This window comes from Anabrus simplex, chromosome 2 (genome assembly GCF_040414725.1).
Source record: "Anabrus simplex isolate iqAnaSimp1 chromosome 2, ASM4041472v1, whole genome shotgun sequence".
NCBI lineage: Eukaryota > Metazoa > Arthropoda > Insecta > Orthoptera > Tettigoniidae > Anabrus > Anabrus simplex.
This window is the reverse complement of record NC_090266.1, coordinates 339,428,252-339,454,699: the sequence shown is the minus strand read 5'-3', so window position 1 is coordinate 339,454,699 and position 26,448 is coordinate 339,428,252. Positions and strand designations below refer to the sequence as shown.

Genomic DNA, 26,448 nt, shown 5'->3' with positions numbered 1-26,448 from the left:
CCACAGAGGCGGCCCATGAATACTTTACCACAATAATCGTTTAGTGTAATTATTTATTATAATATAGGGGGGATATCATGTTTCTCCCATTACCATATCATACTGAAAGTTGTCCATTATGAACTGTGGCATAGTTTTAAAAACCAAGGCAACAGACATCTACAATAAAGGCTGTATACATTTCAAAAATAGCAGTAAAATGCTGTATTTATTATACTTGGTGTACGTTTGAACGAAATAAGTAATTTTTTGTGGTTACGTTTTCTTGGTGGTGGGCGTTCCATTTCCTTTATTTGTAAATGTGAATGAAAATTAAATAGGGCTGGAAATGTACAGAGCATAAGCAACTGAATTGAGTGGGATACCATTTACCTCTTTTCTTCCTCACAACGCATTGTTCAGTTAATTCCTTGTTCTTTAAACGAAATATGAAACAAAATTCGACAAATAATTACCGTGGCTATCCGTACTTTCTCTAAGTAAACAATAAAATGGATTTAATTACAAACAGAAATTACAAAAAGGAACCTCGGCTATAATTCAGTAATACTTACTTAAAGTACGATATATCCTTGGTTTTATTACTCCGATTAGTACAACCATACGCTGAGCTTACGGCTGGCATTCTTGAAAGCGAGAATCTATCTTTTCACTTCTTTAAACTTAGGGAATTAAATTGGTATGCACGATCTCCCTGTCACCTCAACATATGCTCTCGCGCCAATTCGCTTTGTTTTGACAACCGTTAAGATGGCTGCCCCTAATCAACTTGCTTCAAGCAGGGAGCGCTGATGTCAGGTATACAGCCCCTCTTATGTTATTCTAGCTCGTTGAGCTTACCCTTTCCCTAGTGGCGTGGAAAAGAAATTACCGTTGCGAGTGGAGAGAAAGCAGGGATGAAGTCATCTCTGCAGAGTGGTGCAATCTAACGGGGACATTTGGAGTTGTTTTTAGATAGGGGACTTGCTGGTCTCATGCAACTCCCTAGGACCGATACTGGCGGGCTTGCTACCTGATGCTATACATCGTATACAGGCTTAGGCTCGACCCTGCTGAAACTAAATAGCGGCGCGCTGTGCGCTAGGGAGTTTGGCGTAGGAAAGTCAACCCCCTGAGTTTGATTTAAAGACGGCGGAGTTTAATGGTTCGTTACGAAGTATTAGTACATCGAACGTTAAAAGCTGCTTGGTTTTAACACATTTTAGAGTACATGTTAGGTTTATTAAACTGCAAAATAGGAAGAAAAGACGACAAATCAAGCGTAAAATTATTGGGAGTTGTGCAAACCTGCAACAATACCACGCACCGCCCCTGCAACTGTGTGAACAAAAGCTGTGAGTGTCACGATTTTACTTGGAGTCCAAACTATATGAACGTGACACTATTTTGCAAATATCACGTGAAATGATCAGAATTCGAACCACAGTCACCTTGGTTAGACTATAACGAACATAACATGAAATTTTGGTGAAAGTCTCTTAATAATTTGCCAATCCGTTCTCCTGAAATGAGAGAGTGAAAGAGTCAACAAGGTACCAGAGGTGTGACAACATCCTACTGTAGGAACACACTTCTCCTCAACAAGAGAGAACTCTGTCTGATTTTCTGTCACTGCACTTCAGTCTGAAACAGTCCGACTCGTTGGCTGGATAGTCAGCGTAGTGGCCTTCGGTTCAGAGGGTCCCGGGTTCGATTCCCGGCCTGGTCGGGGATTTTAACCTTCATTGGTTAATTCCAATGGCCCGGGGGCTGGGTGTTTGTGCTGTCCCCAACATCCCTGCAACTCACACACCACACACAACACTATCCTCCACCAACAATAACACGCAGTTTCCTACATATGGCAGATGCCGCCCACCCTCATCGGAGGGTCTGCCTTACAAGGGCTGCACTCGGCTAGAAATAGCCACACGAAATTAATTAAGTCTAAAACAACTAATCAGAACTTTCTGGATTGTAAAATTATGGAATATATAGACGATCAATATGAATAGTGACTACAAATACAGTAGTACTATCTTTGGTGACTATAAATTAGAGTGTGCAAAGGACAAGCTGCAACTAATTAAAAAAGTAAACCGACCCTGAAAGTGCCCCGGAGCCAGTAAATTGGTGTTGTTACTTCTCAGGGTCCGATGATCTAGATGTTAGGCCCCTTTAAATAACAATCATCATCATTATCGTTTGTATAGGTCTTAAGACACAGAGGTCAACTACCTCGTGTTACTGCGATGTCTACAGGTGTGTGGGTGTGTGATTATGTCAGGGTAAGAACGGGAAGGAGGCGGCCGTAACATACAGTATTTTGTTAAATGCCCCAGTCGGTCAACAGAGGCTTATCTATTTAAGCCAGTAATCGCTAGAAAGACCGCCTCTGTGGTCGTGTCGTCCCAAAACTCACGAGTTTCAAAACTCACGAGTCTCAAAACTCACGAATTCCAGGAAGAGGATTAGTAGGAACAGGTTTCTCTACCTGGGCCAGTCTCAAAACTCACGAGCAGGGCCAGTTTTTCTTTGAATGGATAAATGTCCACTCTATTAGTGATGGGATAATGGAATACTTTTAATAATCCAATAACTTCTATCCGATTTTTTAATAATCGAATGAATAATCAAATCAAATAATGGAATGAGTTTCAAATATCATTCAGTTATATGCGCCATGAATAAAATTTTCTCTTTAAGTGTGTCGGGTAGATAAACGACTGAAATAAGCGAATAGATGAACTCTTACGAAAAATAGAAACACGCCTTTTTTCCAAATTAATCTCCAAATGTTGAAACTAAATGAGTGAATTAACTGTCTTGATGTATATCTCTAAATAAAATTCCTTATTGAAGTAAATGCCGCCTTGGTCGCATAATGGATCTAAGCCCCAGTACTACCAACTGACAGTTTCTTTTTACTGACAGCGGGCAATATACCTACTTTAATTTGATGTCGTCCGGCTTTATTCATGAATAGTTAGCATGCTGGCCTTTGGTCCAGGGGGTCCCTGGTTCGGTTTCTGGTCGGGTAGAAGATTTTAACTTTCATTAGTTAATTCCTATGGCTCGGGGACTGGGGGTTCGTGCCGTCTTAAGCATTAGACTTCACCTTAGGTAGGGCCTCATCCTCACAGACGTGCAGATCGCCTGTACGGCGTCAACTCTAAAGACCTGCAGCAGACCTCCCCGGAGGCCACACGCCATTATTATAAATTTATGTGAAAGGGAAAAAATATATTATATTAGCTTTAAGACAACAGCAAAATATCTTTTTTTTAAATAATAATTATACACCTCTGTCTCTTTCATTCACCACCCATTATTTTACCCCTGTGTGTTGGGGAGGCAGAATAACATCCACAGTACCCCCTGTTTGTCGTAAAAGGCGACTAAAAAGGTGCCTCAGGAGCTCTTAAATTATTTAAGAGAAGACTAGATAAACAACTGATAGGCAATCTGCTACCTGGGTGACTGCTCTAAATGCATATCAGTAGTGATTGGTTGATTGATTGACTGATTGAGCAACAGAACGTGGGTTGGCGACCTCGGGGCCCTTTGCTGAATCCGGGCATTGCTTCCACCCACTTGTGGCAGTCTACTTGCTTTCATCTATCCTTAGTCAACTCTTGTTCTTTTCCGAACCCCGACGGTATTAGGTTTCCCGTTAAAACAGTAATAACCACCACCAAGTCCGGCTCCATGGCTAAATGGTTACCGTGCTGGCCTTTGGTCACAGAGGTCCCGGGTTCGATTCCCGGAAGGGTCAAGAATTTTAACCATCATTGGTTAATTCCGCTGGCACGGGGACTGGGTGTATGTGTTGTATTCATCATTAGTTCATCCTCATTACGACGCGCAGGTCGCCTACGGGCGTTGAATCAAAAGGCTTGCACCTGGCGAGCCGAACACTCCCGGCACTAAAAGCCATACACCATTTCATTTTACAGTACCACCACCAACATTCATTGTTTTCAACCCTTACTGATTTGTATTGACCATTTACACTTTTTCTTGGCGTGGGAAAGAACCAATCACTAAATATCACCATCATCATCGATCTGGAGTCTCTTTGAAGTCATTTAGCGAAATCATTTCAAAGATAGCGACCAACGACTTCGCCATATTTTATAGAAAATTCTGACGCATTGTAATTTACGACTTGAGAAATTTGGTGAGCCAAGTAGCCAATACTATAGCATTGCACTTCGCGTAACCGCGTGGGCGCGTGATGCAATATATTAATCTTTGCATTTTATGCAATGGCATCTGAGTGCACGACTCATTCATACGTGAGCAGCATGAGTTCGCTTTATTCTCGGAAAGCTTATCAGAGACCGTTCGTCCTACCCGTGCACTTCCTGTAAGGGTGTGGAGATAGGTGATTTTAATTTCCCTGTGATGAGATTGATGAGTTGATGACGTTAGGATTACTTTTCGTGCCATTATTTCGAAAGCGGTCACTATCTATTTGCCCCAGTCATTCGAATGGAATTTCAAATGAATAATCGAAAAAAATAATCGAATCGAAGAAATACTGTAATTGAATAAACGAAAAATTAAGCAAATGGGTTAATAGAATAAAATTAAATAATCGAATAAGCGAATAATTTGTATTCGATTTTTCAGTCACTACCACCTATCCACATAACGACTGTAGATATTTGAAAAATTAATCTGAATTGTGTGACAAGGTTCATTGTTAGCGCCAGCCGGAACTGCGTGCCCTCTTGTAATTGGCACCTATCTCATCAAGAGGTGGGCCTGTCGTGTAGCCTCATACAAAGTATACGCGACAGGGGGTTGAGAAACCCACGGACGCCATGGACCCGAGCGGATAACCGCACTCGGCCTTTCAAATGAAGCCGCTGTAAAGCTTTGTCTTTTTCAATGCATTTTATTTTTATGTATGTTTATATATTTTTTTTACTATTTATATATTTCTGTCAATTGGTTTAGTATGCTTAATTTGGTTAAATTGGTCTTTTTTCACTATTTCCATTACTTTTATCTACATATTTACATGATTAATTTAACAAGAAAAGATTTACTTTCTGTCTAACCCATCTTAAGGATGAAGGAAGTGACTCTCAGAAATGCACCTACATCTCTTGTCTCCTCATATGTTTTTGTGTTTCGTTCGATCCTCTTATCAAGTTGGTAGTATTTCTTTCTTCTTTTTAAACCCTCTACGTTCAACTCAATCCTCATAATCTTCTTATCTGATTTCTCAGCTTCTTGCTTAAGCCCTTTTATTAAGTCTTTTATTCGAGGGTGAGGTCTTCCCAGAACATTGTTTATTTGGTGATTCCACCCCTCCACAGAATTGTTTGTTCTGTGTCTTCTGTTACAGCAGTTCCACGTTTCCACTGGAACTAGTGGATTTTGTAGCCAATGATCGACAAAATAGTCAAAAAATATCGTCAACATTTGGTCTTCGGGGGCGTTACTATGAATGTAGATCCACCCCTCGTCTACATCCTCAGGCGGCAGGAAGGCAAGTGCAGCACACATTGTAATTGTTTGTCGGACTTCCTGATTCGTTTTGTAGGCTTCAGTGAGGCCGACTTCCTGAACCTTTCGCCAGAGACTTTGACATAAATGGAAGAAGCATCCTTGCACTTTGATAGAAGGAAATACTTCTTTTATTGCTTTGATAGCGGCTGCCTCAAAGTCGACGTTTATTTCATTTGGGTTCCATTCTGGGTTCTCATGTTTTATGATATTAAATAATCTAGCGTATGTTCCCGTGGTCTCATTAGGGAGAAGAGCAAATATGACAGGTGTTATGTTTGTTTCCTCGCTGGTGCTTCCAAGATCAGCATGTATTGTATATAGGCCCTAGCTGTGAAAACTGGCTGCTACAACTTTTGAAAGTACCATCCATTAGAAATGTCCTATGCGCTTTGAGACATTCTCTTCCCTTTGCTCTTGAAAATACTAATATTCTTTCTCCATTCCTGTTGCCTGTAAGAAGAAATGTACTGCCATCGGTCATGCGTAGAGTGTCTTCATCTAAATTAATGTTGTTTCGATGTTTTGGCTCTTTTTGGACTCCCTGGGCTTTATTTCGGTGCCTGTAGAGTGATGACTTTACACTGGAAAATTGAGGTACCCTGGTGATAAATTCATATCCTCTTTGCTGCAAGGATTCAAATTCTTCTGTGTAGACCTGTAACAAAAAATATTATCCTAACCTTCTTGTACCTAACTTATTAGTAATAACCAATAGTACCAATATGTCTTAAGTACTCACTTACTCGGAACAAATATAATTTATAAACCATTTCTATTAATGCTTGTTGTTTGAAAGGGCCTAACACCTAGGTCATCGGCTCAATTTCTATTGAAACGACACAGATAACAGGCTGTTAGCTACAATGCACGAGCAGACACGCGCGCGATTTTTAACGGTCTTTAATTTCGTCTGCGGACTCCTCAAAAATAAAAACGAGTGAGTTGGCCGCGAGTTCAGGGGCAAGCAACTGGGTTCGAACCCCTCTGTCGGCAGCCCTGAAGATGGTTTTCCGTGGTTTCCCATTTTCAGACCAGGCAAATGCTGGGGCTTTACCCTAATTAAGGCCACAGCCGCTTCCTTCCCACTCCTTGTCCTTCCCTATTCTATCATCGCCATAAGACCTATCTGTGTCGGTGCGACGTAACCAACTTGTAAAAAAAAATGTTTAACTTACCTGTGTAACTGATGTTCCATGCTCTTCGCGAACTCGTTTCTTGGCCTGGCTGACTGCTTTGTACACATCGAGGCTTGCTTCATCAGGTACACACTGGTGGACTGTTTCACTAAAAACACTATTGTCACTTGCAGTTATCACTTTACCGGCACACGCGTATGACAGTCTTTTATAGCAAAACCATACTGTTTCGCCCGACTTGTTCTCTCGTTGCTTGTAAAACCTATAACCATTGTACACTAAATTTATTTTACCCTTTTGTGAAGAAATGAATTGCATGTTGTGCACTGTTCGATGGCACCAAGCAAAATAACTGAATAAAGATCAGTGTTACACTTGGGGAATTTGATCTTTGGTAGGATGATAATTCCTGTTAATAGTACACGGGAAATGCCATTCTAAAAGTCGGTGGAAAAACATGGGTTGAAGGGAAGCGTGATTCATCGCGCAGCTCGTCCCTCCTGCGGTCATCGCAAGCACCTGCTGTCCGGAGTCGTGAATTTTGAGACTCATTAGAATGTTTACTTTAGTGACCATTTTGTATTCGTGAGTTTTGGGACTCATTAGAATGTTCACTTTAGCGACCAGTTTGTGTTCGTGAGTTCTGAGACTATTTGTTACTAATTTTAGTCCGTGAGTTTTGGGACTCGTAAGTTTTGAGACATAACCTCTGTGGTGTAGTGGTTAGCGTGATTAGCTGCCACCCCCGGAGGTCCGGGTTCGATTCCCGGCTCTGCCACGAAATTTGAAAAGTGGTACGAGGGCTGGAACGGGGTCCACTCAGCCTCGGGAGGTCAACTGAGTAGAGGTGGGTTCGATTCCCTCCTCAGCCATCCTGGAAGTGGTTTTCCGTGGTTTCCCACTTCTCCTCCAGGCGAATGCCGGGATGGTACCTAACTTAAGGCCACGGCCGCTTCCTTCCCTCTTCCTTGCCTATCCCTTCCAATCTTCCCATCCCTCCACAAGGCCCCTGTTCAGCATAGCAGGTGAGGCCGCCTGGGCGAGGTACTGGTCATACTCCCCAGTTGTATCCCCCGACCAAGAGTCTGAAGCTCCAGGACACTGCCCTTGAGGCGGTAGAGGTGGGATCCCTCGCTAAGTCCGAGGGAAAAACCGAACCTGGAGGGTAAACAGATGATGATGATGATGATGAATCGCTAGAAATAAATAATTTTAGAAGAAGCGTCTGATTAGATAACGAACTAGAAACTATTGTAAAATGAAAAATATAAAGTAGTATGAGAGAGACAAAACGTTACTCGTTCCCAAAATTAAATTCCGTTATTTATCAGGAATTTCCACTTCACTCTCCTTCGACTTGACACTAGGCCAAAAAGAGAGTTCGTAAACAGCTTCAAGGGCGGCAAGATCTGTATGAAGTAGCATGACGACTCTTAACAACAGCTTCAATCTAACTTCAACTCCAGCCAATTGGTTTAACAGGGAAGATAGATTCAGCTCAGAACCCACGTCTGTGGACATATTGATTGTATCATACACCATTGCTAGAGCCCTGCGCGGATATACAAAACATTGTCCGCATCCGCGAACGGTTATGCGCGGATATTGCAACTATTTGATTACCGTACAATGGGGTGAAGTCGATCAGGTGGGGTGAAGTCGATCATTATGACATCTCGATGTTTTTTAATTGATGGCATCTTTATAGGTAGATGGAGAAGAAAGAAGAGGAGCTTCTTTGGAATGTGGAAGCTGCACGCTATTTATGCGATATTCTTTAGATGTAATGATGATGACAAGTAAAGTGTGGTTATGTATTCAATAAGTGTCCGTGTTTAGCATAGTTTGAAAAGGGTCGTAAAAAATCTGTCATCCACCGGTACAATTAATAACCTGACCTCATCACTGACTTCATTTGGTAACTTAATGTGTTGTTCTCTTTTCCTGCACTTTGGATTACATCCAATTTTCTCCGCATTCGGGCAATGATGCAATATGCCTAATGTTTACATTTTATAGGGTGAAGTCGATCAAGAGACGAATATACCAGAAGAAGCCAGGTCCTGTCGGTAAACCAAATTATAATATGGAAGATGAAGAAAATAGGTTTCCTTCCATGGGTATATGGCACCCAAGGTATTGCAACATATATATCTGTTAACACAATACAACAGGCCTGAAACCTATCCCCCCTACGATCACAGGTTTATGAGGAATTTCCTCTTGCGACAGCTACCGACATGTTGAGCGGTTCTCTTTCGGAACATTTGTTCCTTCCTTCTAGTAATTGCGGGCAGGAGTCAGACTAAGGTCACATTTACGGCTTTATGGTCTCAAGGCTCTTTATATATCACCATTTTCCCATACCAATGTCAAGTGTCGCCTCACTACAAGCAAAAATAACTGCACGAAATGTATGAAAGACTCATTTGTCGAGATTTCTAGAGTATACCTGAGTGAAAATCAATAAATATAATTACGAGGTAATTAGAAATTATCAGCAAAATTATCCGCACTGCCATACAGTTTGCACCCGCGGATATCCGCATTCATGCAGCTTGGGCCTCGGCCCGCAAGTGGCCACAGCTGGTCCGTGGTCCAACAGCTCTGCACTCTGATCGGCCAACCGAGCAGAGGAGGCTCTACCGTGGCTCTACGCTTCTGCATTCGGGAGACGGGACAGGGCTGGACCTCACGGCTGGCCCCAACCGACGGCTGTACTGAAAATGGTTTTCCGTGGTTTTCCATTCTCCAGCACTAAGGCGAATGCCGGGACAGTTCCTAGTATAGACCACGGCCGCCAACCCCCTCGCCTTCTCCGAGCATCTCCTTCACCCTAACAAATCTCCCGGCCTGAGAGACGGCGTCACCGTCTAAGAGGCCCGCCTACCACCGTTGACAAGCCTGAAGACGGTTTTTTGTGGCTTCCCATTTTAAAAGCAGACTGTACCTTAATTAAAGCAGCGGCCACTACCTTTCCAGCCCCAGTCCTTTCCCATCCTTACGTCGTCGAAAATTTTCGATGTCTTAGTGCGACGATAAACTACTAGCAACAACAACAACAAAAAATCTCCCGCCCGGCCGGAAATCGTACCCGGGGCCCTCTGAACCGAGGGACAGTACGCTGACCATTCGCCCAAGCAGCAGGATTATTATTATTATTATTATTATTATTGTAGTATAATTAAACTAAAAATAGGCCCTAACATTTACTTAAAATCTCTTCAGTTGCTATAGATTTTAAGTATGTATTTCTTTAGTACCGTTTCCTGATACGGCGTCGGGGATGATGGGAGATTAAAGTATATGGCATGTTTTTACGGCCGGATGCCCTTGCTGACAGCAACCTCAGTTGAGGAACTAATGAAGATGGAATGAATGATGGTGAATGAAACTGGGAAAGCAGGTGGAAGGAATCGGCTGTGGCCTATGATTAGGAACTGTCCCGGTATTTGCTTTGAGTAAAAAATGGGAAACCACAGAAAAACGTTTGCCGGACAGCCAACGGTGGGGTTCGAATTCACACGACGCTCGAATGCAGAGCTTGGCTCCATAGCCGCAGTGTGCTATGACACGCTGCCATTCCCCTCGATAATTGCTATAGACTGTAAGTGTATTATTATTATTATTATTTCTTTCTTAATCTGCTTATCCTCCAGGGTTGGTTTTTCCCTCGGACTCAGCGAGGGATCCCATCTCTACCGCCTCAAGGGCAGTGTCCTGGAGCGTGAGACATTGGGTCAGGGGATACAACTGGGGAAAATGACCAGTACCTCGCCCAGGCGGCCTCATCTGTTATGCTGAACAGGGGCCTTGTGGGGGATGGGAAGGTTGGAAGGGATAGACAAGGAAGAGGGAAGAAAGCGGCTGTGGCCTTAAGTTAGGTACCATCCCAGCATTTTCCTGGAAGAGAAGTGGGAAACCACAGAAAACCACTTCCAGGATGGCTGAGGTGGGAATCGAACCCAACTCCACTCATTTGACCTCCCGAGGCTGAGTGGACCCCGTTCCAGCCCTCGTACCACTTTTCAAATTCCGTGGCAGAGCCGGAGTCAAACCCAGGCCTCTGGGGGTGGCAGCTAATCACACTAACCACCACACCACAGAGGCGGACATTATTATTATTATTATTATTATTATTATTATTATTATTATTATTATTATTATTATTATTATTATTATTATCACCATCATCTAGATCATTCGTCTTTAAGCGCACGTCCTGAGAGTACCTCCTCATCCATCTCATCCTAACAAATTTCTCGTTTACCACACTCGACAGTAACACGCTATCATGACCTTTAATAATAATAATAATAATAATAATAATAATAATAATAATAAATATTTTTTAAACAAGGGAGTGTGGAAAATCTTGCACGAGGCACTTGTGAAGGGTTCGCGCTCCACAAGTGTATGGGATTCTTATGCACCAAAAACCACACACCCTTTTCCCACGTGTATCCCCACCGCGGAACCGCTCTCGCATTTCTTCAGTGCGGCATTGTTTGTATCCTCTCAGACTGCTTCTACCTTAGATTCCCCTTTACTGGCGTTCGTGAGCATCCACATCCCTCTTTCTCTGTCATAGGATACTTTCTGCATAAACATCTATCTGATACCAACATTCTTGGTTCCGTAACATCAATAGAACAACAGATTCTGGTGTTAGTTCTTCTTGCTCAACTTCTAAACACCTTCTTTATGTAGACCAATGCTCACATGCAAGAAAGGTGTGAAGTACATTGTCAGCATCATTGCAATGAATGCAGACTGGATTGCTTGTTCTGCATATTCTGTGTAGAAATTTTCAAAAATATCAATGACCTATCAAGAGCTGCATAAGGTAGGTAATAGTTAACTTCACGATATGCGCGTACCAGCCTGTTTACAAAACATGGTATAAGCCGCTTAGTCTATTTCCCTCGTGGTTCTTCCTCCCATCTTTGCTGCCATCATTCCATTGACTTGCTTGCCTTAGAGAGACAGGAAGCCTGGCGTACTCTAGGAGAGTTAGGAAAGAAACGTGCCAAGAAGCTGACTTACAGCCAACGAATGGAATGATGGCAGCAAAGATGGGAGGAAGAACCACGAGGGAAATAGACTAAGCGGCTTGGTCGTAATACTTTTTTTCTTGTCAGAGGTCAATCTCTGTTTTATGATCTGCCAGAAGTAATCTGTGATTCACCATCCATTCTTTAATAATAAATAATAATAATAATAATAATAATAATAATAATAATAATAATAATAATAATAATAATAATAATAATTTGCTTTACGTCCCACTAACTACTTTCTTTTTACGGTTTTCGGAGACACTGAGGTGCCGGAATTTAGTTCCACAGGAGTTCTTTTACGTGCTAGTAAATCTACAGACATAAGGCTGATGTATTTGAGCACCTTCAAAACCACCGGACTGAGCTAGGATCAAACCTACCAAGTTTGGGGGGGGGGGGGGAGTCGGCAAAGAGGGTGCATCTGGATGTGTTAGAAATTAATGGTATTCGCATAAGGAAAGATAAGGAGGAAGAGATCCAAAATAATAAATTGTTCTCAACATATAAGTTGAAAAAACTCTTATAATTATTCCACCTAGTCAACACATTCAAAATTTATTCACAATTTAAAATTTTAAAAACATATTAAAACAACAATACATGTTTTGGCCTCATTAGGTCATCTTCAGCTGTCTAGAAATAACACTGGCTTAAAATTAATGTACGGAAAATTGCAAAACATGACTAAAATTTTCATTCATTTAGATTTACATTATGATAAAATAGGTGTGTGCTTAAACATCAACTCCAGTCGCCCGGGTGTGGTTAACAAGCCTCCTCCACTCCTTCCTGTCCTTCCAATTTTCCTGCTCCATTACTTCTGCAAATCCAATCCAGCTTCTCTAATGTCCTTCCAAATCTGATCCATCCACCTTCTTCTCGGTGTTCCAACTAGTCTCTTTCCCTTAACTTCTCTTTCCAATTCCCTTCTTGCTACCCGTTCCTTTCCCATTCTTTTTACATGTCCGAACCATCTCAGTCTTGCTTTCTGTATGTTCTGTACTAACAGTTCTATATTTAGCTCTTCTCTGATTTTAATATTTTGAATTCTATCTCTTCTTGTCTTTTTAACCGATGTTCTTAAAAATTTCATTTCTACTGCCTGGATCTTACTACCTTGTTTCTTATTAGTTGGCAGCATTTCTAGTCCGTATGTTACAATTGGTATGAAATACTGTTTATATAATGTTAATTTCATTCTCTTGGGTACTTTGTCATCCCATAAAGCTCTATGACTTGATAATAAAATATTGTACCTTTACTTAGTCTGTTATCAATTTCAGGGTTGATTTCATTACTTCCATTAATAATGCTAGCCACATATATAAACTGTTCTACATTCTCTAACCGTTCTCCATCTATGTTCACTTGGCTTCTCTTTTTTCTCTTTTCCACAGTGCATGACTACAGTTTTCTTTTTACTAATTACCATTCCATACTCCTTCAGATTTTCATTCCAAATATTCAGTCTCCTTTGTACAGTACTTCCTTTTCTCCCTTTCCCCAAATCACCACATCATCTGCAAATACCAAAGCATTCACTTCATCACTACTGACACTCTGTTTTACAATTTTATGATTTCATCCATCAATATAATAAACAATAATGGCAACAGTGCACTTCCTTGCTCGAGACCTTTTTTTTTTTGTATAAAATGTTTCAGAGTCACCACTCCCCACTTGTACACAGCTTTTACTCTCACGATACAAGATTTTTATCTTGTTAATTATTGATTTTGGTACACTTCTTTTCAGTTGGCATTCCCATACATGTTTTCTCTCAACTGTATCATACGCTTTTTCCAAATCCAAAAATATGAAGATGATTTCTTTGTTCTGTATTCACGTCATATTATGACTGTGCACTGGATAAGTTGACACTAAGTTGTTAACACATTAGACCATTAGCCCTGGTAATAGGCCTATGATTTAAAAATGAACAGCGCTAAACAAATAAAAACACCTGAGAACAGGCATACCACCACGTTAAATTTCACTACATTTTTAGTATCTTTATTGCCAATGCATTAAAAATGTTGCTACACAAATCACTTTACAGAGGTCAGATACACAATACTAAGAAGCACCAAAGACATCAATAAAAAAATCAATAAAAAATGTAAATGGACTTCGAAGCAAACTAACTGAACTTAAAATTTCTTCATATTTAGCTGACTATGACTTCATGGTATTAACCGAAACAAACTTAAATGATGAAATTAGTAATGTGGAACTCGGACTAGAAATGTATTCAATTTTCAGATGTGATAGGTCTTCATTAACGAGTATGAAGGCATCCCATGGGGGGGGGGTGGTAATGATCTGTTTTAGCAAGAGGTTTAAACCTACTCTGATACTGTGCATTAACACAGTTGAACAGTTGTTTGTGTCCCTGACTCTTAACACCACAAAATTAATCATTGGTGCTGTATACATTCCACCCAAGTCTCCTGTCCAAAAATATTTTGAACATTGCAGTGCTGTTGAAAAAATTATGTCAAATCTTTACAACCATTTATTGCTCATTGTCTTTGAATACAATCTACCACATCTTAATTGGATAGTAAATGAAGAAACATCTTCTGGCCTTATGTCAGTAAGGTAACCACACTATGCAGTCCAGTTTAGTTATAGACACTTTTTCTTATCTCTGTTTAAATCAGTTTAATGCTATCCCAAATTTTCTGAATCACTTTCTTGATTTGGTTTTCAGTAACTCCAGTTCCATTGAAGTAAAATCTAGTAATGAAAGCATTGTCCCCCTCAACAGACACCACCCAGCATTAGAGATTTCTTTACCTATAAATGAGCTATACAATTCCTTGCCTGCTGATAGTTTTGATTTTGATTTTTTAAATGGTGACTATAATGGACTAAATTATTATCTGTCACAGTTCAGTGGAAAGTGATGTTTTAAAACGTATCAATTGATAAAGCAGTAGAAACCTTCTATTTAGTACTACATTATGGCATGGAACTTTACATCCCTATACAGAATTTTAAGACTTCCAAATTCCCAAAGTGGTTTAATCACAAATTGAAGTCACTGATTATTGAAAAGAAGAAAGCACACAAGTGATACAAGATATCAGGTCTCAATAGTGATTATCAGCATTTCTCGAAATTAAGAAATGAATGTAAGTCTGAATCTAAATCTTGCTATACAATGCATGTCTCCAACTGTGAATGAAGTACTACTTCCAATCGACAGAAATTCTGGCAATATCTAAGTTCTAAAAGGTCATGTTATAATATTCCTTCAACAATGCATCTTAATGAAGTTACAGCAGATACTGGAGAAAATATTGTCAATCTTTTTGTTAACCACTTTTCATCTGTTTATTCTTCTTATCAGAATAGTAGTAGTATGTCATATGATTATCCTTTTTCTGTCAATCTATCAGTTATAAACATTAGTAAGGCAGAAATTTACAACAAACTGATATCTCAGGAATTAAAGAAAACTGTAGGACCTGATGGTGTTTCAACTTACCTGCTCAAGTACTGCTCATTTATTTTATGTGAAGCACTCCTTTATCTGTTCAACTTATCATTACACCAAGGCATTTTTCCAGTGGAATGGAAGAAAGGATTTGTTAGTCCAGTTTTCAAAAATGGTGATAAAACTGACATAAAACAATATAGACCAGTTCTAATTTCTTCTCATATTTCCAAAATGTTTGACTCAATAATTCTTGACAAAATCACACCTATCTTTAGAAGCATCATCACTGATGAGCAACATGGATTCTTTTCAGGATGGTCAACCTGTAGCAATCTTCTTTTATTCTATCAGTTCCTCTTGGATGCAACAGAGAACCACTCCCAAGTGGACTGCATTTATACAGACTTCTCAAAAGCTTTTGACACTGTTGACCACGATATCTTGCTGCAAAAACTAACGGGCTATGGAATTAATGGGCCTCTCCTCTCATGGTTTGAATCGTATCTTAAAAATCGCCTGCAGATTGTTAAAATAAGGAATCATTTTTCTGCGCCTATTATTGTTACCAGTGGAGTTCCTCAAGGGTCTCACCTTGCGCCCTTACTTTTTACTCTCTACATAAATGACATTAAAAATATACGTAAGAATTCTGAATTGCTTTAGTTTGCTGATGATGCAAAAAATTTTATGCAAATTAATTGTCCACTTGATTGTTTAAAACTTCAAGAAGATTTACATCATCTGGAAAAGTACTGTATTCAAAATGGGTTGAAACTTAATCATGAGAAATGTAAAATAATATCATTTTTAAAAACTAGAAGAAAATATCATTTCAGTACAAATTTAGTAGTAACAACATTCTAACTCCTGTTTCACAAGTTCATGACCTTGGTGTTTTATTCAGTTATAACCTATCGTTTAATGAACATACTGAAAATATTTGTAAGAAAGCATTTCAAAGATTGGGTAGCATTACTAGATATTCTAGAGAATTTTCAAACTTAGCTACCTATCGATTGCTGTATGTGACTATGGTACACCCTATACTAGAATACTGTACACCTGTGTGGAACCCTTCTCATCAGACCTCTATCCATAGATTAGATTCAGTACAATATAAATTTCTTCGTCTATATTCATTTAGAGCAGGATTCTCATATGATAATATTGATTATACATCCCTACTGTCTGTTAGGTCATCAGCCCAGAGGCTGGTTGCATCCTCAAATAGCACCACCAAAGGTTATGAGGTTATAAGGAAACCCCAGAAACCAATGGCAGCACCAAAATAAGGCGTACTAGGCAAGATGAGGAGTGAGGTAGTTTGCCATTGCTTTCCTCACTATACATCCCTACAACAGTCCTTAAATCTGCATAGCCTGTCACAACGCCGTGAATTATTGGATACACTCTTCATTTCTAAATTGCTTCATTTCTTGGTGAATTATCCACAACTCCTTGCAAAAGTTAACGTACATGTACCAGACAGACGCACAAGGTTCAAGAATACATTGTCTACAAATTGGCATAGAACTAACTACCCATTCAATGGGCCAATTGAATGAATGTCAAGATCTCTAAATAAAGTGGATAAAGTGGATATTGATATATTTAACTGCTCATTGTCAAAATTTAGAAATCATTTACATAATCTCCAGAATTGACTATTACTTTCCTGTGCTTACTTGTAATATAACCTGTGTATATATCTGGACATATTTTTCTACTTATACTCCATTGAACTTTCTTTTTAGTGTGTTTTGTTTTGTTTATTCTTCTCTACTGTTGTGTAAAATGGTATTACCGTTAATAAATTATTATTATTATTATTATTATTATTATTATTATTATTATTATTATTATTATTATTATTATTATTATTATTATTATTACACCTTCCACATAACATACTGTAGTTAAAATCCGTTGATAGTACGTAAGAAAATATTGAATGTCTAGCTTGTAAAACTGCAGCCTACATATCTGGCTGTTTGTCTGACAGTCTTAGTACAGGCCCTTAAGTGGAGTTTTGTTGAATATACTTGGATATATGAGGTCCGTTGCCTGCTGTCATTTCTTGATGGATACAGTACTTTTGTATCCATCTCTTGGCACAGGCCAGAATAAAGTGTAGCTTTCACCAAAGTCCCAGTCTCATCCATGGCTGTGACAATATGGAAGCTGCTGGGGTATGGGTGGTGCTAAGTAATGACATTCAGAGCACAGCTAGTGCATCTGAGTGTTATGAAAGGTGTTGCTCATAGGGTCAGTCGTGCTGCAATAGCACTTTCTGACCCAGTGAGGAAAGCAATGGCAAACTACCTCACTCCTCGGCTTGCCTAGTACGCCTCATTTTGGTGCTGCCATGGTTTTTGCGGTTTCCTTATAACCGCATAACCTTTGGTGGTGCTATTTGAGGATCCAACCAGCCTCTGGGCTGATGACCTAACAGACAGACAGACATATGAGGTCCATCATTTCCATTTGTTTCTTAGAAGTAGGTATACATAATGAATGCTGCTTGTGATGTACTCTCTCTTTACCAAAGTTCTTCAGAATAAAATCTCATAGTAAAACTAGCTCTGATTGCTGTTCTAGATGCACCACATTTGGATACTTTCATTGTTGTTTGTTGACTGCTGTAATAAATGCTTAATTTCTTTTGAGGGCTGATGACCTCAGATATTAGGCCCCTTTAAACAACAAGCATCATCATCATCATCATCATCAATTTCTTTTGATTACATTTCCATTTTGATTATTTTTCTTTGTTCAAAGCATCGTAACATGGCAAGAGGTATTTACTTCCTGTTATCAGCAGAATTTACTGACCCCTAGAAGTTCAAAATTCAAATATTTCCAATTGCTTCAGTTGCCTAATGTTGCAAAGAAAGCTAGAACCCATTTACCTTGCTTCATCAACATTGGTCATTGTGCAATATGCATTGTTTAATGACATTTACTTGCAGAGTACAATTTTCTTTGTAAACGGTTTGGTCTCCCTTTTTCCCATGTTTATTATTACTTTCAGTTTTCAGGTTAGTTTCTACCTGGAAAGCACAATAGCCTACTATGGAATTGAAATGTGGATCAGTAGAACACCAATAGAAGGAGTAAAGCATCTAGAATATGGCATTACAGGAGAATGATGAAAAATACTGTAAATGATTAGGGTGTTTGGGAGTTATGATGATGAAGGGAAGAGTCTGGTAGAAAACATTTATAGGCACCAAGGATAGCAAACATAACATTAGGTAGAAAAATGGAATGAAAGAACATACAGAAGAAATCTAATATTAAGATATATTAGGAACTAGCAATTACCTGTGGCTTCGCTCGCATGGATTTCGTAATTTGATCAAAGTAATCGTTCCTCGGCATTGTACTAAGACATTATCTGAAAATTCCTAAAGTATAAAAACTTACCCAAAAATTGAGTTTCATTTACCCCAGAAATTCTTTGTAAACCATGTTTTTGGTATTACCTTTTGGAGCTAAACAACCATGCGACATAGAACTGTACATGTGAGAAACAGTCTTCTCTCAAGTCGAAAAAATAAATACATGTTTCTATATTTTTAAAGGAGATTCCTTATACCTATTCCCACATCTATAACATCTTCAGTTTTTGAGATATACATAAACATCCCCATAAAAAGAATTCAACCCCTTGATCAGTCCTTCCCCCACCCCCATCTACTGTAAGTGTATTCTCCAAAAACAAAAATACATGTTTCTTTATTTTTAAAAGAGATTCCAAATACCAATTTTCATGCCTGTAACATCTTCAGTTTTTAAAATATAAGTATCTTCATAAAAATAATTCAACTATTATTCACTTCTTTTCACCCGCCGTAAAGTGCCTTCTCCGAAAACAAAAAGGTACATGTTCCTGTATTTTTAAAGGACTTTCCATATACCAAGTTTCTTGTCTCTAACATGTTAAGTTTTTGACATATAATGTAGATATACTGGTACTAATGTTAAAAATTCACCCGCTTCTCCAATTCCTTTCAGCCCCTTCACTGGATTATCCGTAAACAAAAAAATATGTGTTTCATTATTTTTAAAGGAGATTCCAAATACCAGTTTTCATGTCTGTACGTCTGTAACACCTTCAGTTTTTGAGATAAATGTATACTAAAAATAATTCAATTTCCTCTTCTTCTTCACTTCTTTCCACCCCTCTCCTGCCTTAAGTGTACTTTCCAAAAACAAAAATACGTGTTTCTTTATTTGAGGACATTCAAAATACCAACTTTCAGGTCAGTAGCAGCTTCAGTTTTTAAGATAAAGTATCCTCATATACATATTTCAACTCCTTATTATTTTCAACCCCACACCCCCTACGTCGATTTTCTAAAAAAAAAAAAAAAAAAAAAAAAGCATGTTTCTTTATTTTTAAAGGGGATTCTAAATATTAATTTTCACGTCTGTAACTTCTTCATTTTTTGAGATATAAGTATCCTCTTAAACTTAATTAAACTCATTTCCCCCCCCCCCTTCCTAGCCGTTAAGTTGATTCCCCCTCCCCAAAAGTGCGTGTTTCTTTATTTTTAAAGGAGATTCCAAATACCAATTTCCACATCTGTAACCTTCCGTTTTGAGTTATAAGTTTCTCCAGAAAAAGAATTAATTTTTTTTCACTTCCTTTCACACTCCCCACTTAAGGTGAATTTTCCAAAAATAAACAGTACCCGTTTCTTTAAAAGAGCTTCCAAATACGAATTATCACAACTTTAACATCTTCAGTTTTTGAGATAAATGTACCCTCGTAAAAAAATTCATCTCCGTTTCCATCCCCTCCTACCAACTTGATTCGAATCCCCCCCAAAAACTGCATGTTTCTTTATTTTTAAAGGAGATTCCAAACACCAGTTTTCACGTTTGTAACATTTTTAGATTTTTTAGTATGTATGTATGTATATTCATACAGATAATTCAACTAATTTTTCAATTCTTTCACCCCCACCCCCCTCCGCTAAGGGGTTTTCCAAAAACAAAAGAATACGTGTTTCCTTATCTTTAAAGGAGATTCCAAATACCAATTTTCACGCCTGCAACATGTTAAGTTTTTGAGATATACTGTAGATATGCTAATTTTAAAAATTCTCCCCATTTTTCAGTTTCTCTTTAGTGGATTTTCTGAGAAAAATATTTATGTTTCTTTACTTTTACAGGAAATTCCAAATACCAGTTTTCAAATCTGTAATATGTTACCTGTCTGAGATAATTTGCAGATATAGTCTTTTTTTTTAAATTCACCCCGTTTGTCACTCCTGTTCACCCCCTATTCATCGGATTACCCATAAACACAAAAATACGTGTTTCTTTATTTTCAGAGGAGATTTTCATGTCTGTAACATCTTCAGTTTTTGAGATATAAATCTCCTAATAAAAGGTGTTCAACCCCTTTTCCCCCATTTTTTCACCCCCCTTAATAGGATTTTCCAAAAACAAAAAAGTATGTGTTTCTTTATTTTTAAAGGAGATTCAAAATACCAATTTTTACGTCTGTAAACATTTAAGTTTTTGAGATATAGATATCCTCATTTTAAAAATTAACCCCCTTTTTCACCCCCTTAGCACCGGAATACCCTAAAATTCTCCTTCGTGAGCACCTGCACCCTAATATAAATGTATCCCCAAAGTTTCATTTCTTTATATCCATTAGTTTTGGCTCGGTGATGATGAATCAGTCAGTCAGTCAGTCAGTCAGTCAGTCAGTCAGTCAGTCAGTCAGGACATGTTATTTAATATATATATAGATATTGTTTCAGATGTAGGATGTCGTGAAGTGATTGGCACTTCTTTTGACAGCTGAACTAAAACAGTCTGTGAACCTAATTCAAACACGCATCAGAACTTGTAAGATGCCTCATTTTTTCCTCTGAATCCAATGCTGATTCGATGAAATTGAAACATGTTATTATCAATAATGACAAAGCTTCTCGTGAAGTTTCTATGTTGTTTACATATCTTTCTTTTCAGTGAAGGTCGTATTGCTGCCATTGGGAGTAATCCAGATATCAGGAGCAAATGGAGTGATTCTATGTTTGAAAAAGTTGTAGATGCATCAGGAATGTGCATATTACCTGGCTTCATTGACACACATACCCACCCTGTATGGAGCGGGGATCGTGTCAATGAGTTTGTTATGAAAGTAAGTAAGGGAATGTCCCACCAACTACTTTTATGGTTTTTTGAGATACTGAGAAATTAGAATTTTGTCCTTCAAGAGTTCTGCTGTAAATGTACCAACATAAGGCTTCTGTATTTGAGTACCTCAGGATACCACTGGAGTGAGCTGGGATTGAATCCTGCAGCTTGGGTGAAGGAGGCCTGTGCTTTGCCATCTGGATCACTCAACCCAACATGCCAAGATTTTCTATGTCACAAATACACCGTGTCACAAAATTTAAATTTCCCAAAAATGCCAAACTTTATCATACTTCACTGGATTTTGATATAAACTGCAAATCTCACTTACCTAACTGCTGAATGCATTATTATTATTATTATTATTATTATTATTATTATTATTATTATTATTATTATTATTATTGGATATTGGTATGTCATTATTTTACTTTATCAAACTCATAACAGTTATTTTATTGTTATCATTTTTGTAACTTTTACTGGCCCAAGCATTATTTCATTTGATTTTCATTGCAATATTTAACTTCACTTTTATTTTATTTTTTAAGAAATTTAAACACAGTTTAAAGTCTCACCTGCTGACCTAAATAACAGACAATTTGCCTCCACAATGGAATAACGACAAGACACATCATCATTATCGCACCATACTTAATTACACATGCCATATATACAACACGATGTTATGATTTATATATTAATTAATTTAAAGGGACAAGCATTTACATCTCTAACTACAAAAATATAATACTTAAATTAGACAGACCTGTAATTGCACTGTTTGGCATGGCATTATCTCAGCTTCATCTTATGCCAGCCACCTCTGGACTTAGCTCTTCATTGCAGGACACATTCTTTGCTTAAATACTATCTTGTAAACACACTGATTCTGCACTCGTCTTGAAGCAACACGCATTAATTTCTTATATGACACTTTACAATAAATTTTATTCTGTTCACATATAAAACAGTTAAACCGCCTAGCTTCATGTTGAGAATTCAACTGATGCAGTTCGTGGAAATTTCCAACTGCTTTTCCTCCAGATGTCCCACAAATGTGAATGACCATGAGACAAAAGCTTATCTCTGCCAGACTACAACAGTCCTCCCTTACCAATTGTCAATATAACCTTATCTGCAATCATTCAAAGAGCTGTCTGAGAATATGCTGTCTCCCTATGCAGAAGTTCAGGAATCCTACAATTATTTAACTTGTGATTTTTCCCCGACCGTGATAGATGTCGTAAATATAATGTTTCAATATCTAAATTGTCTTCGCTTACCATTACCTCTTGGTAAAATACTCATCCCTCAGGCCAACCAGCCTTAGAGATTCTTCAAGTCTACTTCACCCACTTTAAGTCTTCTTCTTAATGTCACCTTATGTAGGTTCACCCTCTCGGACAATTGAATGATGATTGAATCTCTTGGTTGAGGAGGGGATATTTATGCATTCTCTAGGGACTCTTTGCTTGGCGTTGTCTACTGTGGTACAATCATTCCAGTGCTGGAATGACCTGGTCAGAGGCAGCGATGAAGGCTGCTCTGCTTTGCTTTGTTCCGTTCAGTGTGTAAACAACTAATTCCTATCAGCGCCTCCATAGCACAGATCAAATAGCTGTGGTGGGCCAGTGTGTCAGGTAGCAGTAGTTATCAGTATATGGTGATCCAGAGAAATGGCAAGGAAAAAAAAAATAGAAACCAGTTACCATATCTAACTCCCCAGTTCCTCCCCAGCGTAGAGGCGCGCGGCTGTGAGCTTGCATCCAGGAGATAGTAGGTTCGAATCCCACTATCGGCAGCCCTGAAAATGGTTTTCTGTGGTTTCCCATTTTCACACCAGGCAAATGCTGGGGCTGTACCTTAATTAAGGCCACGGCCGCTTCCTTCCAACTCCTAGGCCTTTCCTATCCCATCGTCGCCATAAGACCTAACTGTGTCGGTGCGACGTAAAGCCCCTAGCAAAAAAAGTTCCTCCCCACCATTATTCAGACAAAGGCTGTTCCACTCAGCATGGTAACTCCCCTAGATCACAGTGTGTTGTCCTTATAAGCAGTGGTGGATTTAACTTCCCTGTGTCCCAAGGCAAAATTTTAATTTGCCACCCCCACCCCCACCCCCACCCCCACCCCCACCCAAGAAAACATAATAATAGTCAAGTATTTTTAATAACTACAGAATATGGTCCACTGTGCAAGTAATATTTTAAATCACACTAAACCACAGTATTCAGAACCTAAAAATGTATAGAAGAACATAAACTTGCCAACTATGAACATTTTCATCTTTATCCACTGGGCAAATGATGGAAATAATGATTTATAATAAAATAATATTTTGTCACAACCAACATCCCTGAACTTTCCAAGAAAATATACAACTTTTAGATGTCTGACATCATCAGAAATTATGGTTAACAAAGAAAGTCACACTGACATACTGTTAGAAAATAGCAATATCTCGAGGAGGAAAAACTGTCATGATGAAAGGGGTTGAGAGTGATACATATTAAATTATTTGTTGGCTGCAAAACCATACAGGTGTTGTGTTGCTCCAAGAGTAAATAGCAAAAAATTAAGCAGAGGACTTCTAAATGTAATATCCAAAACAAAAAAATATATTATTCTAGGAATTAATGAAAAGGAGTATTTGCCAACATTTGCCACTCCCACTAATTTTGCCACCCCTATGCACATGGTCAATTTAAAAGGTTCGTGCATTTCAGACTAATACATCAAGAAATAAGAGAAAATTACTATATCATGTTCAGAGAAGTTTGAATTCTCTTAACTAAATGTGTAAAACATAAAGCAAGAAACTAATTCCTAAGGATATTCCCTTTGCAGGTAGCAGGGGCAAGCTACTTGGAAATTCATCAGAGTGGTGGAGGAATTTATTCAACAGTAAATAGCACTATTGATTCTTCAGAAGAGACCCTGTATGAAAGCTTGAAAGACCGACTTATGAAAATGCTTCATGCAGGTATTGCTGCATCAGTCATTGTATTTTGTCATACAATTACATTAGGAGGGAAATTTTGTGTAATGATACAAGTTATCAAAGTGAAATAAACTTCATTGCAGGTACAACTGTGGTAGAATGTAAAAGTGGTTATGGATTAGAAACAGAAGCTGAATTCAAATTGCTTCGAGTCCTCCAGAGAGCTAAGCGAGAACTTCCTATCGAGATATCTATCACCTTCTGCAGTGCCCATGCTGTTCCAAAGTAAGTAAGTTTTCATACTATATCATTTGCTACTTGTCAAGCACATTATTGGTTATAAAGTACTCTCAACTGTTTAACTACAACTCCTCTTTAGTAGCAGCTAACCTCAGTTGTACAATTGGTTAGTCACTGTCCCTCTGTTTCCAACCTACTGGATTTGATTGTGTTTGACGTCAATGGCATTTCAAGGTGTTTAAATGTGGAAACTCCATGTTTTTGGTTTCTTACATGGTAAAAGAACTTTGCAGGGATGAAATTCTAACACCCTGCCATATTTTAAATTTCACAGCAATTCAAGAGACTTTAAAACAAATAACATTATTATGTTCTTAACTGCAACAAGGTAAAATTTCACTTACAAATTTAACTATCAGTGATGACTAAAGTAATTCCTATAGTCGCATCCTAGTTCACGAACTGGAGGAAATGGCTAATTGGCCCAGTAAGTGGTCCCAATTGTCAGGATACCAGTTGCTATAGAATAGTGACGAGCATCTCGGACATATTCTGAGTGTGGCCCTCCATGTGCTCAGACAGTTAAGACCATCAAATCCACCAGTGGTCCCTAAAATTCTCACTGGGACTATGTGTAAGTAAGGCTAGCACTCTTCTTCACAGAAATTTACCGAATACGTTCAGAATGTTTTAAGCAAGCCTCTGACATAGGGAAGTGACAGAGTCCCACTTCCATTCAATAAGACCAGATTCCAAGGAAACAACTCAGCAAATGTAATGGAATTCAATGGGTGTGCTATCATAATTCATGGAGGTTACTGAAGAAAGAAAGTAGAACTGTCTGAACCAGCAAAGAGTATGCGTCTGGATGTTTCAGGAATTAATATTTGTTATTTATATCCTTTCTTATATGGTGGGGCTCAGTCTGTGATTCCTGCTATTATGCCAAACCATATTATGAAACACAGTTATACAATTTATAAAATAATATACATACACAATTCAAAAAAATTAGGGGAATATGCTTTGTAACAGCAATTCAAGAGATTTTAAAACAAATAACATTATTATGCACTAACTGCAACAAGCTAAAATTTCACTTACAGATTTAACTATCAGTGATGACTAAAGTAATTCCTATAGTCGCATCCTAGTTCACGAACTCGAGGAAATGGCTAATTGGCCCAGTAAGTGGTCCCGATTGTCAGGATACCAGTTGCTATAGAATAGTGACGAGCATCTCATTAATTTGGTAGGTGGGGTTCAAATGGTTGTACAGCATACCTTGAGATTTAGCTACTCAGGGTACGTCAAATCGAAGTTATACTCTATCTGCAGATGTAGCCATGCATTAAACTGTCAGGTGACCCCACAAAACAAACTGAATAGCGGTGCGTCCATGTGTAGTTGTGAGGTACATAGACTACTGCGGTCATTTGAGCACATTGTATGTCAACCAGCACATCCCATGAGACATCTTAACGAGGTTCAAGTTACAAGGGCCATCACTTTGATCCAGGAAGGATGGACTTTTCGTCATGTTGCTGTGGATCTCAATGTCTCTCCGTCAGTTATTCACCACTTGTGGGATTGCTACATTGAGACAGGCCAGTTCACAAGGAGGGTTGGACAAGGTTGTGGATGAAATGAAATGTCGTATGGCTTTTAGTGGCGGGATATCCCAGGACAGGTTCGGCTCGCCAGGTGCAGGTCTTTCTATTTGACTCCCGTAGGCGACCTGCGTGTCGTGATGAGGATGAAATTATGATAAAGACGACATATACACCCAGCCCCCGTGCCACTGGAATTAACCAATTAAGGTTAAAATCCCCGACCTGGCAGGGAATCGAACCCAGGACCTCTGAACCGAAGGCCAGTACGCTGACCGTTCAGCCAATGAGTTGGACAAGGTCGTGGATGCATGACAACCCCACAGGATGACAGTTATCTGACCATCTGTGCA

At 38.8% G+C, this 26,448-nt stretch overlaps 1 protein-coding gene across 4 annotated transcripts in view; it reads left to right on the top strand.

The window, feature by feature from the left end:
* LOC136862810 (probable imidazolonepropionase) overlaps positions 1 to 26,448 on the top strand; it is an 80,535-nt gene that overhangs the window by 6,190 nt on the left and 47,897 nt on the right. For 2 of the 4 annotated variants that reach the window (XM_067139071.2, XM_067139070.2), the window contains exons 2-4: positions 21,135 to 21,306; positions 24,152 to 24,287; positions 24,389 to 24,530. In XM_067139071.2, the coding sequence (XP_066995172.2) occupies positions 21,135 to 21,306; positions 24,152 to 24,287; positions 24,389 to 24,530 (450 nt within the window). Of the gene's footprint in view, positions 1 to 8,370; positions 8,422 to 8,444; positions 8,557 to 8,657; positions 8,775 to 21,134; positions 21,307 to 24,151; positions 24,288 to 24,388; positions 24,531 to 26,448 lie in introns of those variants that run through there. The other 2 variants (XM_068225785.1, XM_068225786.1) reach the window with 2 other exon arrangements.